The sequence below is a fragment of the Cornus florida genome, unplaced genomic scaffold (assembly GCF_030987335.1).
Source record: "Cornus florida cultivar Cherokee Brave unplaced genomic scaffold, ASM3098733v1 CherokeeBrave_3.0.0_Hap2_Chr02, whole genome shotgun sequence".
Lineage (NCBI taxonomy): Eukaryota > Viridiplantae > Streptophyta > Magnoliopsida > Cornales > Cornaceae > Cornus > Cornus florida.
The window spans coordinates 31741071-31759008 of NW_026775572.1; the positions used below are offsets into that span (position 1 = coordinate 31741071).

The following is a 17938-nucleotide window of genomic DNA, read 5'->3' on the forward strand; positions in this document are numbered from 1 at the left end:
CTGTCTCTCTCTCTCTTTTCTTTTGCTGTTGCCCCAAGCTTCACTTCATACTTTGTAAAACTGCAGGCTGGGTAAGGATATTCCTTTGAACTCAAACACTGGGATTTTCAGATGCGCAGTTTGCCAAGTGGATCAACCACCAAGTGATGGTTTATCTGTTAACTCTGGGCCCTTTTTCTCACCTGCATCAAATCCATGGGAAGGCCCCTTCCTGTGCACAACCTGCCGTAAAAAGAAAGATGCTATGGAAGGAAAGAGATCGAATACACCTGCTGCATTGACTGCATAATCTGGTAACATGGTAAATATTACTATATTTTTTTCTGGCAGTGTGAGCATGCTGGTTTTGTTTGCGGTGGTTCTTGTTCAGGTGTGTGTAAGAAATGAAGTAGGGATATGGAGAGTTGTAGGTGTTTTGGATATTGGTGCAAGTTTTTGTTAATTCTGGTTTATGCTCGGCTGTTGGACTGACTGACAAAGAACGGACATGTTGTCTGATACATATGATTGTGGTAGTTTGATTCCTAACAGCTTGAATATGTAAGTAGAAATGTTGATTGAAAAATGATGGGTTTGCAGTATTATCTTTCTATATTTAGTTCAAGATTGCTGCTGCTGATGCTTGCATTTGGTTTGTTTATCCTTATTTTCTCCCTCCCTAAATTGTTAGAAAAGCAAGTAAATTGAACAGGCATATGATGTTCACAAGTTTTAACTTATTAATTAAGTAGGACTGACATGGTTTGTCATGTTTTTGTATAGTGTATTTTAATAATTGTTGTATTATTTTCTGTTGTATACGAAGAAAAATAATTAAGCATTGTAATCATACTACATGACGTTTTTTCTTGGTGGATTTATATTATATGATCGTACTGAATATCTAAGGATCTTTCATTTTGCCATGTTATCATCATCTTCTTGTTGAACTTGGTTTAGCAATCGGTACCGTTTGTATACCTAATAACCTTCTTTCTTTTGTACCTATATTCAACTTTATTATTATTATTTTTTTCTTTCCTGGATATATATAGCTACACTTCATTCTTTACTCTAATTTTTTTTGGGTTCAATTGTCTTGTATATATATATGTTCATTTTTTTATTGGGTTTTATGTAATTTAATTGAAATATTATTATGAGATTGAGTTTTAATTAAAGTAATATTATAAAATTTGAGTTTTAGTTAATATGTAAAATTTTCTAATCTATTCACTATATGGTTAGGTATTATATATAAATATATGTGTGTTTGTGTGAACAAAGAAAAGTAAAGAATTGAGAAAAAGAAAATTGAGAAAAACAGTGAGAAACCATTGTCGATGAGCATAAATAAAATGTATAAGTACAATAGAATTAATTACAACTTTTATAATTAAATTTTCAACCAATTAAAGGTGGAACCGTGTCACTTATGTGACTGTGAATGATACTCTCTTTGGTGGTTAAATTAGAAAGAAAAAAAAATAATAATAATAAATGTGATTAAATTAATAAGTTGATTAATCATGTTTATTGGTAATTGAAAGAGTTTTAGAATTAATACCGGAGATTCGGCTTATAACTTCGCATTAAATCTGAATTCTTTTACATGTGTTCTTTCTACTTGAGCCACGTGTATACGTTGTTTATGTGTATGTTTGGATTCACCAGTGTTCCAAGGATGATATGGAGTAAATGTTCTACCTAACTGGTTTCGATAAACCCATCTCATTTCAACAAGCCTGTACCAGTGGCGTGGCAAGGAAGAATTTCTTTCTATGGGGCAATCTTCAATGGCAATAATATATATATATATATATATATATATATATTTATATATATATAATTTGAATCAAAACAATATATATATAAATTATAATATTGATTCATTATATTTCTATTTAGTACATTTCTAACGATTTTTTCAGAATATTCAATGCTGTTTCAAAATTGAGTTCACTCAATTAAATATACTTAAAAAAAATCTCATTCAATGAATCAAGAATAAAATATGAAAAAAAAAATATATATTTCCATATAAAATTTAAAAACATTAAAAGTTAAGTTGGGGCAGTTGCCCCCACTTGTCCCTCTATGACTACGCCAAACAACGTAGGTTTCACAAGTTTTTGGGAATCCTCTTCTGTTCCAAATTTTAATAAACCTACTAATATATAAACATTACAAAAAGAAAATGTTAAAGTATATAATTTGCATCCATTTTAAAATTATATACTTACAAAATTTTGAAATTCCCCTCAACATTTTTCGTTAAAGGTTGCTCCCTCTCACTCTCACAGAAAAGTTCTGATTCTGTTCCTGGTATATGCAACAAAGTAGGATTTTTTTGGGACCTTTTTTTTTTTTTTTTTTGGGACTTTGGCTTATTTAAAATTGTGAGATTTAATAATATTAATTCATATTATAATTTAGAAAGAACTCAATATCTTAAATTTTTATAATTTTGTTTCTTAAAAAAAAAAGTCAATTATTCTAAATTTTTTACTTTAAAGGAAGCGTGTTAAAATTGGGTTATTTTCTATAATACTATAAATCATTTAATTTTACAGAAGAAAAAAAACCGTATATCCGTGTAAAATTTTCGAGTGGGATTAATGTTATACCCACTCAAGTCCCAAATCACTTTGTTTATGGAAATACTTACTTACGACATGTTTGGTATGCATTTTGTTAGTCAATTGATTTTGTCCATTATTTGATGTAAAAACAGAGGCGGTAGGAAAAAGTGAAAGAGAGGGGTACGTAGAAATGTCTTCTTAAACATCAAACAACCTTTTAGTAAGACAAGCCAAAGTTAAATGGGATAATAATGTCTTTTTACAAGTAAAAATTGGTTTTACACAACTGAAAATTAATTTTTAGAATGTGAGTGAAAAATACACCAAAAATTTGTAATGTGAGTGATAATAATTTTCAAAAAGTTTTTTAATGTGATAATTGACCAAACTTAAAAAGTATCGATAAAATTAATTCAATTTATTAACAACCATCATAGTTATTTATTGAAAAAAAAAAAAAAAAAATCAAGTTTATATTGGTGGCCTCCAAAACATAATGGACATACATCAATTTGTTTGCATAAAAATTGAACACCATGCGGTCCATGTCCAAATATAGATTTACACAGTGGCTTGGCATGTAGCGAAACATATATTAGAGTGAAATATGGGGGGTTAAAAGTCTCTTTCAGTTTAGTGCGACCCAATAAGTTGTTAGTCTATTCATTCTTCTTCCCTGCTATAAGTCCTGTGTCACACCCCAAATTTTAATACAAGAACTACTTGTCCTGCATAAAAAAAATCTAAGGTATAACTTCCATCAATTATCAACATACATCCTCCATAATAGAACTACAATGAATCCCGTCATTCAACTTAACAAACATGAGAGTCTGACAAATTTTATACAAATCCATAAATAGAGGTGCAATTCCCTCTAGTAGAACAAAACATCTATGACCACTGAATCAACTCAATAAAGTTTCATAAAACATTAAATTTATTACAATAATCAGAATAAAGGAAAAACCGAGCTAAAATAAATCAATGCGCAACGAGCTAAAATCCGTTCCCATCATGTAATCCCATCACGTTCCTACTCAACGTGTACCTGAAATGTGATAATGGGGTGAGCTCACAAGCTCAGTAATAAATGCTAAACACAATCATCGTTCAGCAAATTAACCTTACCTTATATTCCTGTATATATAAGCAACTCAAATAAGTTCATTATTCAAATGTGTATAACCCAGTTAGTTATAAACTTAATAAATAACCATCTTTTATTTTTTTATAAATCGGCATATCTCACATGAGCCCCGGGCTCCCGTCCAATAAAATGGTGTGAATCGTATAGTCCCTGACTACCAAAAACACACGTGTGGCTGGATTGTACGTCTACTCCGCAGATGATCCCCGATCACGTCCACACAATAAGGGCTCATTAGACCCATGGCCATAACAAAAGGGTAGTGCACTCCCAAATAGGTAGGTCCCTGACCATACTCAAAAGTCATCATAGAGTCAGTCCCTGACTGCCCTCCGACTAATCCAAACTCATCATTATTATTTATGGTGATTTATGAAATACATTATTAATTAATAATTTAAAATCAATAAGTAATACACCCAAACACGCTTTTAATTTAAAAACAGAACCCTATAGACCCAACTAGTGAGAGTACAAAATTCTGGACATAGCCTAATATTAGATATGAAACACGCTTTTAATTTAAAAACAGAACCCTATAGACCCAACTAGTGAGAGTAAAAAATTCTGGACATAGCCTAATATTAGATATGACTCCCTACAAAATTTCAGAAGCTAAGTCTTAATAATATTTCCGTACTCTCCATCTTAGTGCTGAAAATAATACTTTTTCGGGTTTTAATTTCGTAAAACTACCAAAATGTCATTTAAAAATCTGGATTTCAGCAAAACTAAGTCCATTATACTTAAAACTAATATTCTGGAATTTCAATAATATTTTTTTTTTTTTTGAATACTAAAAAAAAATACTCTTCTATATTTGTTTTTCAAAATTTAAAATAATTAAATATATTATTCATTTCGGTTGAACCCGGGTATTGCCCCCAACGAACTAGGCTCGGCGAGTAGATTCCAGTGATAACTTTCAATAGTCAAACCGATGTCTCACGGCAACACACTCTCCCTCACTTTCCATTGCCAAGAATGTGCTTCGTAGAGAAGAACCCAAAGTGGGTCTTCACCACCATAATGCATTTGCTTTTCTATCTGTTTTTTTTCTTTTCCAACCAATATCTAACGGTTCTACCTTCTATTGACCCCAAAGTCTACTTTTAAGCTTTCTGTAGTCAATAAAGCTTAAGTTTGAAACATCAAATTGAATGCAAGACTTACAACAATAAATTATTTCACTTATTAAAATATTCCACGCTGAACTTTGATTTCTAACTCTCCGTAAATCAAACAATTCGTATAAGTATATTGATATATAATAACACCAAATCAGTTTCCATATATATACACACATATAATATCAAATCAGTCTATTAATCAAGCTTACCATGCATATAGCAAGTATAAAAACATGTGAATTACATTTATTCAATATCTATACACACAAACACACACACATGCGCATCAAGTAAATGTCCACCATTTAAACTTATATTCAGTGCTATTAGAACATGTGATAAAGTTTCATGCCATTCTATGCCTAATTTACATCAGATCGATATACCCCAATTCATAAAAACATGTTATATTAATTCTTGATTAATCGTAATTAGGCAGAGTTTCGTATATATACAAGTATATAAAGCAAGATTAACTTGCCTGTTAAATATCGTTGAACCTTTCTCTCTAGCCGATCCTTTGGTCACCGTCTCTTTTTCCGGCTACTGCAGATTGCCAACGAAAAATCAGTAACCCGCTTCCTCTCTTTCTCTCTCGGTAATTTCTTTCTTCTTTTTTTTTTGAAAAATAATATCCTCGTACTGATACGATGTAAAATATAAAGGATAAATATAACTCTATTCGAGATAACCTAGGACTCTTATTTAAAGTTTTAAATTTAAAAAAAAAAACTCTATTATCTCAACTATCACGTTAAAATACTAAATAATAAAAAAAATAATGTACGAAATTTTAGGGTTTTACATCCTGACTCTTTATCTTCGTTTGAGCTCACTCTGCTAGCTGTATCACCCTATTCTCAATCCTATGACTAGCAAATAGTGGGCCACATTAGTCAAAACTATTTAACTGTGACCCTTGCATTACCCAATTTTGGGTAAAGTGTCAAAAAAAACACTCTAAATTATTGACTATTTGCAACAAATTTCTTTAACTAAACAAAAAAAAAAAAAAAAAAAAAAAAAAAAAAAAAAAAAAAAAAAAAAAAAACTATGAATTTAGTGTAATTAAAGACAACCCAGCAAGAGACTTGATCGAAAAAATGAAAAGACAAAAGTACCCTGACAAAACAGAGGAGCCGCAGTGGGTCTGAAAAAAAAAATAATAAGAAAAGAAAAATCCAAAATTTTTAGAATTAAACCCACAAATTTACCCAAAATGAAATGAATAACTGCCTCTAGACTTTGTGGTCCGTATTTGAGTTTTTGCAATTTTTGTTTTTCGTTTTTCAATGCATATGTGTCCTTTTAATTAGGACGTAGCCACGTCACTTAAACAATAATTCAAAATACGAATATTAAATTGCATTCACGATGCTAATTCTTTTTGAAAAGTTAAGACTAATTACAAAACTATAACATTTATTTTGTTTTGACTTTTCAATTATATTAATTTGGAAAATACAAACAAAAATGATGGACTAATAAGGATGTAACACTTGGTACCTTAATCTCATTAAGAAATAACAAATATTTACAGCTAATTTAGTTATAATTTTTACTGCTAATTTACTTTTAAACTCTCTTTGTACCATACATTAAGTGTTCCATCCTTAACATTATAACTTTTAAACATCTATAGTATTATACTCTCTTTGTACCACATTTAATTTTTGGGGTTAGCTGGACCCTTGTTTCGAGGTAGGAAAAAAAAACGAAAAAAAGAAAAGAAAGAGAAAACAAATAAGGAAGAAAATCAGAGTAGTAATATGGAAATTACATATTTATTTTAAAGCAGAATTTTTTTTCTTATTTCTTTTAAAGCAGTAAACCATCACTTCACTTCCACCACCTTCTCTACCATCGCTCCCTTCCATCACTCCCAACTCTGCTGTTGCCTTCCACCACCTCCGTCACTGTCGCCACCGCTTTCCACCACCAACATGGCCGGTAGTTTACTTTGTCTCATTTTGTTTCTTGCCATTCCCATTTCCATTTCAGGGTATAAAACCACATCTGTGGTGTCAAAGGATGGGAGTGGAGACTATCGCAGCATCTCAAAAGCCGTTTCTGCAATACCTAATTCAGCTTCGGCCACATACATCATTCACATCAAGCGGGGAATTTACAACGAAGCAGTAGATGTGGGTATGTATAAGAACAGTGTCGTGTTCTTGGGAGATGGAATTGACCACACCATAATACAGTTCAGTAAGAGTACTTCCACTGGTATTGGGACAGACGAATCGGCCACTGTCAGTATGTGATCACTATCCCATCTATCTTCCTTTATAAATGCGTGCGCCATTGATCCACGAATCTGATATTAAACAGATAAGAACATATACTACACTATTTTTTTTTTTTTCGTATTTTATTTTTGTGTAACTCTGGTATCCGAAAATGCACGAATCCTTAGGGACCCTCAACAAGCTGAGACTAGTCACCAAGAACAATCGGGGACTCGAACCCCAAACCTAAGGCTTATGAAGCACCTCATGACGTGTGTATATTGTGTACATGCAGATATAGAAGCAAGACGTGTGTCTATTAATGTGTACATGCAGATATAGAAGCACAACATTTTGTTGCAAAAGACATCAGCTTTGTGAATTCCGCCGGAGTCAATGCCGGACAGGCAGTTGCTGTGAGAAGTGTAGGCTTAAATCATGCATTCTATAGGTGTAGTTTCAAAGGATACCAGGACACTTTGTTTATGATTTCCGGCAGGAAATTTTTCTACAAATGCAACATCTTTCGAACCCTAGACTTCATCTTTGGTGACGCAGGCATCATGTTCCAGAATTGTAACATATACGGGAGAAATCCAGAGAATGAAGGATTGCCCATTATTGTTACAACTGAATCAAGGGGTATAGCGAACAGTGAATTTTCGACATGCACTATGCGCACTTATCGTCGTTCTGAAGCAGAATCTTTAATGTATACTGTAATTAGATATGGGTCCCACTCAATTGACACTTAGCTTGATTCAGTTAGAGAAATAGGTTATTTGTTTTGCTATTTCTTGAATAATTCTAAGCCTTGATTCCCTTAATGTCATGTGCTGAACATTTGGTTCCTTGTTGATTTAATTTTGTTTCAATTCGTCATCCTCCATCACAAATATAAGCTTCTTCTTGTTGCTGAATTTCTTTTCTTTTTTTTCCTGAATGGGATTTTTGTTTTATATATAAATCAGAATAGTACAATTACAAACATGGAGGACATCCTCCGGTACAAAGCAAGTAATGGACTATGTCATTTTCAAACCAGCAAAGGAAACCCGAGCTAGACTAGAGTGAACCAGAAGAAACAAAAACAAAACAAACCAGAACTAAAAAATCCTGCTCTAAAAATTTTTGATCTTGAAGTCCATTAAAGCTTGCATCTCTGCAACAATCTCTCTCAAACCAGAAACATCCACAGCATTGAAAATATCTGAGAAAAACTTCAGTAACAGAGTAATTCAAAGGCCTGCTCAAACATCAATCTTGAAATCCGATGAGACCAGCCCATTGTTATTAACCAAACTCCAATTCCAATTGAAACCAGAACTTTCCAGCTCTTCTCTCCTCTGCATCCAGACTCTTGCTTAGATTTTTTTCAAGCTCCATCTGTTCAGGTAAACACAAATCTGTATTTTTCTGTAGCAAGTTTTTGCTTATGGATTTTGTTTTTTGGATGAGTTTGGTTGTAGATTTGATTATGGATTTTGTTGGTTGGGTGCTTTTTGTTGTGAATTTGATTTTTAATTTAGGGATTTGTGGTTTTTAGTTTAGTGATTTGGGTTTTTGATCAGTTTAGGGTTTAGAGATTTGTGGTCTTTAGAATACTGAACCTTCTTTTTCTTTGTAGAAAGTGTTGGTACATCTTCTTCTTCAGTGCAATCAAAATTTACAGAATTTAAAAGCCCAATTTAACAAATATCACAAAATAAGTCCAAAATTTCTCCTATTCCCTACTCTATCCTCGTATCTAATAGGCTGTATCCATCCGAATGTTGGTGGACTTCTCTTTCTCTATCCAACCGAATGTTAATGGGCTTAAATTAATGGAGATTTTAAATACAGCATTGTGCAAATTTTGTATGAAACGAGGTAAAGAATGATGGAACTGCTTTCAGAGACTGAAACCAAAACCTGCAAGTGAAATAACAAACCATGCCAGTCAGTACATTCCCAGATAGCTAATGCTGCATAATGAACCTAATCGAGTGAAGAAATCATATAAACATGGCTATGCATAAGTAATAGTTTTATACGCTTTAAAGCAACCAACCCATTCATGGTCATAATACCTTGTTAAGTGACTGTAAGAAAAGTTTCTCATCAAAACACCAACTGCTCATGCGCTTGAGGGGAGCTAAAAACCAAAAACAAGTACCAACGATCAGTAAGAACAAAATCTAAATAAATTATCCTTCATTTAAAAATAACTGCTCAAGACCTATCGCATGCAACACTGCATCAAGTCTTGCAGTAGATGAAATTTTCAAAAAACAAGAAAATAAAAAATCAAATAAATTCTCATAAAGTTGAACAGAAGAATTTGAATATTGAATTACACAAATCTCGGGCTCACTAGTCGAAGGGAATCCAGAGGTGTGACCTGTGCAAATCTCAAAGTTTTGGACAATTTTACTCATATTGAGTTGGAAGAGCTGAATCCCAAGGCCAGAGGTTGGAGCAAGTTAAATTATTAGTTAACCATCTGTCCAAAATGTTAAAAAGAATATAACAAGAAAGAAAAACCTCAGATGAAAAATGAATTAGTTGAAGAAAACAACAAAAATCCCAAAGGGTACTCGTGGCAAATTGTGCCTTGACCATGCGTTTGGATTTAAAGTCGTTGATAATACACACTTCATAAAGGGTACTAGATATAACTGTAACATTAGATATTAATCAGGCTTAGTTAGCTTAGAAAGTTTCACATGATATTATCCTAGATAGAATCCAGTAAATATAATATCCAAGAGTGCAACCCCATTAATGTGTCCCAGCAGGCAGGGGTAGAAAGGACAGTAATTATAATTACGTTAATAGAGAGAGTTTTTGTCACATCAAGTCTATTCTATAGACGAGCAAAAACATTTTTTTTATATATCATTTTCCTTCAAAATATATTGTTGACAAAATTTTAGGAGTAAAAGCAAACACATTAGTTTTGTCAATAAAGTGAATAAAGCATGTTTATTAATTAATTTGGCATAATAATAATAGTATACGATTTGATGATCATGACTTGGACAAGCTCTTTACAATCGTCCTTGCATCAATAGAGAAGTCACCAATGAGAGTATTCATCTGCTTTAAGGCTTTTATGCCGTGTTCGTCGCAGGTTTCAGAAGCAATAGAAGCATCTTCAGTGTATCTCCCCGCGTCTTCATATCTCCCTTGATCAAAATTTGACAGACCTTCATCGGTTATGCCAAACTCAACATGGTCATAACTATCTCTACAGTCCTCCAGGTCTTGCTTGTAACCAGGGTCTGTTGCGGTACGAAGCAGTTGGTTGGCGTATAATGAAATGTCATGGCACTTTGCTGCTGTGATTTGCATGGCAATCCTCGCTAGGCTGGTTTTGTTACTGGCGGTGATGCTTCGAGGGTCTGATGATAAAACTGAAACACAAACTTCAGATTCTTCGGTGGTTTTGCAAATGGCTCTTATTAGAGACACGTCAGCTGAGACGAATGATTGACTGAAAAGAAAAAGAGAAACCAGGAGAGAGATACAACTCTCATGACTAGCCATTTCTTCTCTTCTTTATTTTCTTTTCAATCAAGACCGAGAAGGGAAGATGAGTACGTACTATTTTGACAATCATACATGTATTTATAGCCCTACCTTTCCATATTAATTGTCGTTTTTATATTATTATATATTTTTTAAAAAAGTTATAATAATAAAAGATATGGTGTGGACAGCCCTACCTTTCCATACTAATTATATATTTTCTTAAAAAGTTATAATAAATATGGTGTGGACTACCATATTATAATGTTATAATAATAATATAGCCCTACCTTTCCATATTAGTTGTCGGATTAGTCTTTCCTTTTTGAAATGTTATAAATTAGTTCTTACATTTAAAAAATTAAAGTAAAATAAATGTTATATTTTCTTAGTTATCATTTCTACAAAAATCTTGCAACTGAGTAATGAGTATATTTAAACCTAAAAGAACAATTTAATAATTTTAAAACGTTTACAGGCACATACATACAATTAATAGTGTGTAGGTTTTAAAATTATTAAATTATTCTTTTAAGTTTAAATATACTCATTACTCAGTTGGAGATTTTTGAAAAAATGATAATTATGAAAATATAACATTTATTTTACTTTAATTTTTTAATGTAAGAGCTAATTTATAACGAGCAAGTGTTGGGTATCCCAGGGATAGATCTGACGTAGTGTCCCCAGATTGCTTATAAACCCTTCTATTCTGGATAATATTTAATTTGTACCTCAAAACTTTCGGCTAAATATGAAAATACCCTTAAATTAAAATTTTCTTTCAAGAATGGTGCCATGGAAGGAAAGAGATCGAGTACACCTGCTGCATTGACTGCATAATCTAGTAACAAGCTCTCTTCTTAACCAGCTTGAGGATCTGAATTTTGTAGTTTTTAATTCTTGTTTGTTCGACTGTTTAGGAAGCTCTCAGGTCAAGAGGCCTGAAGGATGATACAACCTTCCTAGTTGTTGATATTAGTCCATTTGATCACCCAGTTTTGCCCCCAACACCTAGGAAGAAACCACATCTGTTCAGTTCAATTATGTTTGGGAAGAGATCTCATAATGCTATGAACAAAGCAACAAAGCTTTCTGCTTGCAGAAATGTATGCATTCACAACTTACCTTAGTATAGTACAGCAGACACTATCAAACATTACAAGTGTGAAGAATTCATATAGTTCAATGAATTTTTTTTGCCTCAATTGTTTGATTACTGGTCTATTTTTTTTTTTTTTTTTTTTTTTTTTTTTTTTTTTTTTTTTTTTTTTTTCTTGGTTATGTTTTGGTTACTGGTCATCTTAGGTACTATTGTGTGCATTGTTTGCTGTTCACTTGTATTTGTGCCAGTTTTGGATATCTTTTGGCAACTAAGTTCCGTTGATGAAAAAATTGTTTGTGTAAACAATAATTTTAGTTTCCATGTCTTTAAAGCTTTAAGGTACTTCCGAAATTGTGATAGTAATTCAATCAGAATTAGTAGCTGTGAATGTTCTCATTTTCTCCCATCTTTTAATTTAGTGTTTTCACATAGCTAGAATTAGTCATCACATGTTATTGTCAGCTAAAAGTGACTTTGCCAGTTGATAGACTCGACTCAATGAAATAGTTTCCCAACTATATGGAATCAGTTACATCAATCCTGTTTCATCAAAGTTTATATATATATATATATATATATATATATATATATATATATATATATATATATATATATATATTAACGTTCTCCATGATTTAGTACACTAGGGCCATATGATAAACTAACTGCAAGGGGGATCCATGGTTGAATAGGGAGTCACGATATTATATTGTCATTTCGAGGTTAACTTGGATTACATTTTTTCTCTCGTGTCACTGGAAAATCATTAAAAGGCTGAAATTTTGAAGGGATGATTGCACAACCTAGTTTCGTGATATTACCACACTAACTAGTTGTAATCATATTATGTATGTCATTTTAAGCGTAAATTAGATAAATTTTTTCTTTCTTTAATTTTTTCGGTATGTGTGTGCTTGGGAAACCTTAGTATATAAAACTCTTCAAAGGACGATGTCATAGCACTAGTTTTGTGATATATATATACACACACACACACATATATAAGAAGTAATGTTTCATTAAGGGACTCAAGAGGGGAGCACTCCCAAGGAGGAATAGATAAGGCCAAGAGGGCCAATTATCCTCTCAAGCTATCTACAAAATCCACAAATTCCTCAGAAGATTTACAAATTCGTCCATTAATCCAAAAGAAAAAGGAACACAATATGGTGAATACTCAGCCTTATTAATGGAGCAGAATCATTTATACTCAGCCTTATTAATTCATCTTGGATTCATTTAGATAATGACCTTTAATGTCAATGGGGGTACCAGGAATTGGTTCTTAAAATAGACAGTTTGTGATGGACTGATGCTGTTATGTAGCCTTTGTTGATAAGGAGATAGTTGAATGATAAGAATATAGTTGAATGATACAAAAAGTAGTCCCTCATATAGATAAAATTTCAAGACTAAGCTCCTACTCTTATAACATCTTCCATGATGATATCTCAACGATCCTCAAAAACTGGTGAAACCTCAAGAGTAGGAGCTTAGTCTTGAAATTTTATCTATAGAGGAAAGACATCAATACATCTCTATACGGCAGATGCCTTTCTTGATCTCTTCCACGGCAAATGTCTATAAACGGCATCAGATTTCTCTCTGGATGATACGTTTCTACTAAATTCAACTGATCCAGGCCTACCGGTAAAGATGACAAAAATTCTATCCTCTTGTCAGTACAACATAGATTATATTTGTCAATGGAGCAGAATCATTTATACTCAGCCTTATTAATTCATCTTGGATTCATTAAAGATAATGACCTTTGATGTCAATGGGGATACCAGGAATCGGTTCTTAAAATAGACAGTTTGCGATGGACTGATGCTGTTATGTAGCCTTTGTTGACAAGGAGATAGTTGAATGATACAAAAAGTAGTCCCTCATCCTAACTATGTGGGGGTAATTAAAAAGGTTTAATATTTTTTGGATTTGGGTAAGCTTTGAAAGTTTTTATGTTCATCACACTGATGAAAGATGCAGCACGTAGAATTGTGTTTGAAGATGTTGTATCAATGTCATCTGTATTCTGAGAGCAGTGGGTCGAAACCTAAAGACAATGAAAATTCAAAATGTTTTTATTTATTTAGTCACAGAAATCAATTGTCAAATTCTTATATTGAATTATCAAATGACAAATACTTGTATTGAATGCAGTTGTATTCCAATCCTCCGGGTTGGGGAATTTTATTTCAAAAATGTTTTGACTATTCCTTGTGAAAATAATGGGGACGTTCCCTCCATTATCAGTTAGTAGTTCTTTATTAGAGATGAAACTCGCGCACAATTGCTATAGAAAATTGAGAAATTCTTTCAGCTGTTATTATTATTATTATGTCAGGATTTGATTGGCCCTTTAAGTGCACATTTGCTTCCAATTGTCCTGTTCTCATATTGCCTTGGATTTGTAATTATTTGTTATGCCAATTAAAATCGACTTTGTGATAAGTTGACCTAGATGATGCAACTCTGTAGCCCAATGAGAAAATGAACTTTTGAATTCTCTGTCTCTCTCTCTCTTTTCTTTTGCTGTTGCCCAAGCTTCACTTCATACTTTGTAAAACTGCAGGCTGGGTAAGGATATTCCTTTGAACTTAAACACTGGGATTTTCAGATGCGCAGTTTGCCAAGTGGATCAACCACCAAGTGATGGTTTATCTGTTAACTCTGGGCCCTTTTTCTCACTTGCATCAAATCCATGGGAAGGCCCCTTCCTGTGCACAACCTGCCATAAAAAGAAAGATGCTATGGAAGGAAAGAGATCGAATACACCTGCTGCATTGACTGCATAATCTGGTAACATGGTAAATATTACTATATTTTTTTCTGGCAGTGTGAGCATGCTGGTTTTGTTTGCGGTGGTTCTTGTTCAGGTGTGTGTAAGAAATGAAGTAGGGATATAGAGAGTTGTAGGTGTTTTGGATATTGGTGCAAGTTTTTGTTAATTCTGGTTTATGCTCGGCTGTTGGACTGACTGACAAAGAACGGACATGTTGTCTGATACATATGATTGTGGTAGTTTGATTCCTAACAGCTTGAATATGTAAGTAGAAATGTTGATTGAAAAATGATGGGTTTGCAGTATTATCTTTCTATATTTAGTTCAAGATTGCTGCTGCTGATGCTTGCATTTGGTTTGTTTATCCTTATTTTCTCCCTCCCTAAATTGTTAGAAAAGCAAGTAAATTGAACAGGCATATGATGTTCACAAGTTTTAACTTATTAATTAAGTAGGACTGACATGGTTTGTCATGTTTTTGTATAGTGTATTTTAATAATTGTTGTATTATTTTCTGTTGTATACGAAGTAAAATAATTAAGCATTGTAATCATACTACATGACGCTTTTTCTTGGTGGATTTATATTATATGATCGTACTGAATATCTAAGGATCTTTCATTTTGCCATGTTATCATCATCTTCTTGTTGAACTTGGTTTAGCAATCGGTACCGTTTGTATACCTAATAACCTTCTTTCTTTTGTACCTATATTCAACTTTATTATTATTATTTTTTTCTTTCCTAGATATATATAGCTACACTTCATTCTTTACTCTAATTTTTTTTTGGGTTCAATTGTCTTGTATATATATATGTTCATTTTTTTATTGGGTTTTATGTAATTTAATTGAAATATTATTATGAGATTGAGTTTTAATTAAAGTAATATTATAAAATTTGAGTTTTAGTTAATATGTAAAATTTTCTAATCTATTCACTATATGGTTAGGTATTATATATAAATATATGTGTGTTTGTGTGAACAAAGAAAAGTAAAGAATTGAGAAAAAGAAAATTGAGAAAAACAGTGAGAAACCATTGTCGATGAGCATAAATAAAATGTATAAGTACAATAGAATTAATTACAACTTTTATAATTAAATTTTCAACCAATTAAAGGTGGAACCGTGTCACTTATGTGACTGTGAATGATACTCTCTTTGGTGGTTAAATTAGAAAGAAAAAAAAATAATAATAATAAATGTGATTAAATTAATAAGTTGATTAATCATGTTTATTGGTAATTGAAAGAGTTTTAGAATTAATACCGGAGATTCGGCTTATAACTTCGCATTAAATTTGAATTCTTTTACATGTGTTCTTTCTACTTGAGCCACGTGTATACGTTGTTTATGTGTATGTTTGGATTCACCAGTGTTCCAAGGATGATATGGAGTAAATGTTCTACCTAACTGGTTTCGATAAACCCATCTCATTTCAACAAGCCTGTACCAGTGGCGTGGCAAGGAAGAATTTCTTTCTATGGGGCAATCTTCAATGGCAATAATATATGTATATATATATATTTATATATATATATATAATTTGAATCAAAACAATATATATAAAAATTATAATATTGATTCATTATATTTCTATTTAGTACATTTCTAACGATTTTTTCAGAATATTCAATGCTTTCAAAATTGAGTTCACTCAATTAAATATACTTAAAAAAAATCTCATTCAATGAATCAAGAATAAAATATGAAAAAAATATATATATATTTCCATATAAAATTTAAAAACATTAAAAGTTAAGTTGGGGCAGTTGCCCCCACTTGTCCCTCTATGACTACGCCAAACAACGTAGGTTTCACAAGTTTTTGGGAATCCTCTTCTGTTCCAAATTTTAATAAACCTACTAATATATAAACATTACAAAAAGAAAATGTTAAAGTATATAATTTGCATCCATTTTAAAATTATATACTTACAAAATTTTGAAATTCCCCTCAACATTTTTCGTTAAAGGTTGCTCCCTCTCACTCTCACAGAAAAGTTCTGATTCTGTTCCTGGTATATGCAACAAAGTAGGATTTTTTTGGGACCTTTTTTTTTTTTTTTTTTTTTTGTGGGACTTTGGCTTATTTAAAATTGTGAGATTTAATAATATTAATTCATATTATAATTTAGAAAGAACTCAATATCTTAAATTTTTATAATTTTGTTTCTTAAAAAAAAAAGTCAATTATTCTAATTTTTTTACTTTAAAGGAAGCGTGTTAAAATTGGGTTATTTTCTATAATACTATAAATCATTTAATTTTACAGAAGAAAAAAAACCGTATATCCGTGTAAAATTTTCGAGTGGGATTAATGTTATACCCACTCAAGTCCCAAATCACTTTGTTTATGGAAATACTTACTTACGACATGTTTGGTATGCATTTTGTTAGTCAATTGATTTTGTCCATTATTTGATGTAAAAACAGAGGCGGTAGGAAAAGGTGAAAGAGAGGGGTACGTAGAAATGTCTTCTTAAACATCAAACAACCTTTTAGTAAGACAAGCCAAAGTTAAATGGGATAATAATGTCTTTTTACAAGTAAAAATTGGTTTTACACAACTGAAAATTAATTTTTAGAATGTGAGTGAAAAATACACCAAAAATTTGTAATGTGAGTGATAATAATTTTCAAAAAGTTTTTTAATGTGATAATTGACCAAACTTAAAAAGTATCGATAAAATTAATTCAATTTATTAACAACCATCATAGTTATTTATTGAAAAAAAAAATAAATAAAGTTTATATTGGTGGCCTCCAAAACATAATGGACATACATCAATTTGTTAGCATAAAAATTGAACACCATGCGGTCCATGTCCAAATATAGATTTACACAGTGGCTTGGCATGTAGCGAAACATATATTAGAGTGAAATATGGGGGGTTAAAAGTCTCTTTCAGTTTAGTGCGACCCAATAAGTTGTTAGTCTATTCATTCTTCTTCCCTGCTATAAGTCCTGTGTCACACCCCAAATTTTAATACAAGAACTACTTGTCCTGCATAAAAAAAATCTAAGGTATAACTTCCATCAATTATCAACATACATCCTCCATAATAGAACTACAATGAATCCCGTCATTCAACTTAACAAACATGAGAGTCTGACAAATTTTATACAAATCCATAAATAGAGGTGCAATTCCCTCTAGTAGAACAAAACATCTATGACCACTGAATCAACTCAATAAAGTTTCATAAAACATTAACTTTATTACAATAATCAGAATAAAGGAAAAACCGAGCTAAAATAAATCAATGCGCAACGAGCTAAAATCCGTTCCCATCATGTAATCCCATCACGTTCCTACTCAACGTGTACCTGAAATGTGATAATGGGGTGAGCTCACAAGCTCAGCAATAAATGCTAAACACAATCATCGTTCAACAAATTAACCTTACCTTATATTCCTGTATATATAAGCAACTCAAATAAGTTCATTATTCAAATGTGTA

At 31.9% G+C, this 17938-nt stretch overlaps 1 protein-coding gene across 1 annotated transcript; it reads left to right on the forward strand.

The window, feature by feature from the left end:
• The first annotated feature begins 6784 nt into the window (after nt 1-6784).
• LOC132295973 (probable pectinesterase/pectinesterase inhibitor 40) lies at nt 6785-7827 on the forward strand. The gene is made up of 2 exons (XM_059794228.1): nt 6785-7100; nt 7409-7827. The coding sequence occupies exons 1-2, from the start codon at nt 6785-6787 to the stop codon at nt 7825-7827; spliced, it is 735 nt and encodes a 244-aa protein (XP_059650211.1).
• Nucleotides 7828-17938: the final 10111 nt, after the last annotated feature.